Here is a 3,249-nt window from a genome sequence, read left to right on the forward strand (position 1 = left end):
CATCTGTCCCAAGAGGGGTCACGAGGCAAAGGATTGTCGGGTTCGGGTGTTTGACGGCGGGTATGGCAGGCTGGGAATCGAGATGCACGAGAAGAGCAACCAGCTGATTCTTAGCACACCAAGGCTGAACTCAAGGAAGGTCCTTTACGACACGTGTTCAGAAGCGGCCACGAAGATTAATCAGCTGGACGAGAAGAGGTGCACAGTCGACGTGGAAGATGGAGAATGAGGGAAGCTACCCGGGTGGCCAAGTTTGCAGACACGTTAGAAGCTGCGAGAGTCACGAAGGGAGCGATGCTGGACGAAGTGGTGGTGGAAGCGCTTTTAGACACGGGCACAACTACGTTATTCAAGCCGACGTTGGCTACTAGGAGCAAGTGTCGTTATTCAAGGCGGCGTTGGCTATCAAAGACCGTCGGGTGGATACAGTTCGAAGCACATGGTAAGCCGGTGAAGCACACGTTTAGGCCGCTGGGACCAGAATTGCGAGAGGAACTAGATAAAAGGATAGACGACATGTTGAGCATGGGCGTAATACAACCTAGTAATACGTCATGGGGAGCGAGGCTAGTGTTTGTGCGGGGCAACTACAGCTGGTGGCGGCAAGTATTACGTGTGCCTAGACTGCTTTTGGAATGTAACCCTGGGGGCGGGAAGTCGACAGTTCACTGTGTTTGTGCCGCATAGGGGCACATTCGAATGCACTGTGATTCCGTTTGGTGTTAAGAACTCACCTATCCTGTTTCAGCAGGTGATGGATCGCGTCTCTGAAGGTCTCATAGGAGGTAATGTTTTTGACAAGGAGGACTGTATAGCGACAGCGACGACAGTTGCTGGATTGGTGGACCTGCAAGTCGGGTATCGTTATGTACCGCGCTTCCCGCCCTCCGTGGACAAGATGTACTGTAAGGAACGCAAGACGGCGTCGTTGAACGAAGTGAGTTGCCATATACACGACGAGACACTGGTGACGCGCATCTGGTCCTTGTTCCCAGTCGAGGTCAGTTCGCGCTTGAACTTCGTTAGCAGAGACGAAGGGGTGAGAGTGCAGACGTTCATGTCCGAGGTGGCGAAGATCCTCTACCCTGACAGTACCCTGCTGGGTCGCATTGTGAAGTCCGTCGTCATGCCACCCCTGAGCGAGCGAGGAGCCCTCCCGTGTTGGTGGCTATGGGGTGGCCCGTGGAGAGGTCAGACGCGGATCCGGGGTCGCTCTGCCAGGAATGCCGATGGCCCGAAGAGGTATGGGGGTCGTAGTGGCCACCAGAAGAAGGCTTGTCCGAGTCAAGACGACAAGTGTTGGACTTGCGGTCGGAAGGGTCACTGGCGGGTGATGCGCGACAGAATCTACCTGACGGGTCAGGACGGTGCGATGAGGGTGTTCGTAGAGCTGAGTCAGATGAGAGGAGACCGGTCCAGGCGCGACTACCTACGTGCAGCCCAGAAGTTCATCAATGAAGAGATGGAGGCGGACGAGCGTTGTAGAGAGAGGCGGGGTCGATGACGTGATGCAAGAAGACCCACAGCAAGCGAGGGCGCCTGCGCCGGTTGCGAGACCCGCACGCAGATGAGGATGCTGGGCCGTCGACGAACACGCTGGCGGAGGGTATGGAGTCGGATTTTTTACTGAAGGCCCTCGTGACGGGGGCCGAACTAGCATCCTGTGAGGACACGGCTGCGGGGACTCAGCTTGTTGAAGAGGGAAGACTGCGGGCGGGTGGGGGTTGCGTTGTCGCCGGCGACTGAGGAGATAGTCACGGTGATTGTTACTGGTCACCTGCTCGTCACGGAGCCGGACGAGGTCGTGATTAATGGTCAGCGAAAGGCGGTGCGCTTCGTCGTGCACGATCAACCCCAGGTCCCCAACCTCTTGGGGACGGGTGAGATGGCCACCGCTTTGCGCCTGGAAGAGTTGGGTCTAGGGCGTTCATCTTGGCGGTCGAGCGCGGAGACGTGTCAGCAGAAGACGGTTGACAATGTGGGAATCTGGAAGCCCCCACCTGTAAGCGCGGTTTGTAGAGCTTCCTCGGGGTGGTACCTCAGACCCTTCATCCCCACGTTCGCTAAGTGGACTGCGCCTCTGTTTGACTGACTGAAGAAAGGCACTGTGTTATGTTGGGGACCGAGGCAGGCCGACGCTTTCGGGATCTCGAAGAGGGCGGTGGCAGGAGCAAGCGGTCTACCGGCCCGGGTTAGCCAGGGACGTAGCTCGGACGGTGCGGGATTGTCTCCTGTGAGAACGCACGCCGCAGGTCGCCGCTAACGCATTCGGTGCCCGGAGGCAACCTCGACGCGGCGGTTGCGTTGGATTTGGTGTTACTGGATATCACATTGGGAGGAAGAAGTTGATCGTTGACCTGCCACACGGTACCTGGAGCCGCGGGTCACGAGCCTGTTGGCCGAACAACAGACCGCCGAGGTACAGGGGCTGGGCGGTGCCTATCATGATTCCGCACGTCGTACTCACGGACAATGACAGGAGCTTCAGAGGAGCCTTTCACGGGTCGTGACCAGACGAACGGGCATTGCTGGTCCTTGGTGGGAGGGGCAGCGGGATCTCCCTCACATGCTGGTAGCCGTCGTGAAGACTCATAACACGGCGCACACGTTAGCTCAGGGGTGTCCCGTTCAGCCTTGGAGGCGCCCCGTTCAGCCCCCGGGTCGCAACCAGCCCACTGGGGCCCGGATGATATTGTGGGTCTACCCCGTAGTCATGCGACAGACAACCCGGTTCGCTCTGTTTCTCTTAACCGTATGTCGGGCACTTACGGGTTCACCGGTGACAACCGTGGGCCTGCTGGCACTGCCATGGTTTCGCGAAGGCGTTACGGTTAAGCTGATCAGGCGCCAGTGAGGAAGACACTCGAGGCTACGCGGCAGGGTGACGCCCGATTTGGGGCAGCTCGGCGGTCTACGTGCACGTAGACAGATGTACGCCGGCAGACGACTGGCCAACGGTTGATGAGAGCGCGCATTGATGGCGCCTGAGTGGCCGAAGGTTCCCTTGGGGAGTGAATTGTGGCGTCTGACAGGCCCTGGGTTGGTAGAGGGGAAAGCGCCGGCGGTATACAGGATCGCGGTTGAGAATGCTCGCTGATGTCACTCCCGCGGCCTGGGTTACTGGAAGAACGAAGCGAGGCAGGTGACTCGTCCACCTCTGACATGCGAAGGAACCGGTTGCAGGAGACTGGACCCGACATGCGTTGATGACACTGCGGTGGCCAGCGGCTGGCTGAAGAACTACGCCGG

The 3,249-nt window shown here is 58.6% G+C and overlaps 1 protein-coding gene across 1 annotated transcript; it reads right to left on the reverse strand.

Moving 5' to 3' along the window:
* Positions 1-1,595: 1,595 nt before the first annotated feature.
* GNI_020860 (hypothetical protein) lies at positions 1,596-1,833 on the reverse strand (the record flags this gene model as incomplete). The annotated part of the gene is made up of 1 exon (XM_011135985.1): positions 1,596-1,833. A coding segment is annotated over one exon (238 nt), but the record flags the coding sequence as incomplete, so codon positions are not given.
* Between the last annotated feature and the right edge of the window lie 1,416 nt (positions 1,834-3,249).

This window comes from Gregarina niphandrodes (genome assembly GCF_000223845.1).
Source record: "Gregarina niphandrodes unplaced genomic scaffold scaffold00003, whole genome shotgun sequence".
Classification (NCBI taxonomy): Eukaryota; Apicomplexa; class Conoidasida; order Eugregarinorida; family Gregarinidae; genus Gregarina; species Gregarina niphandrodes.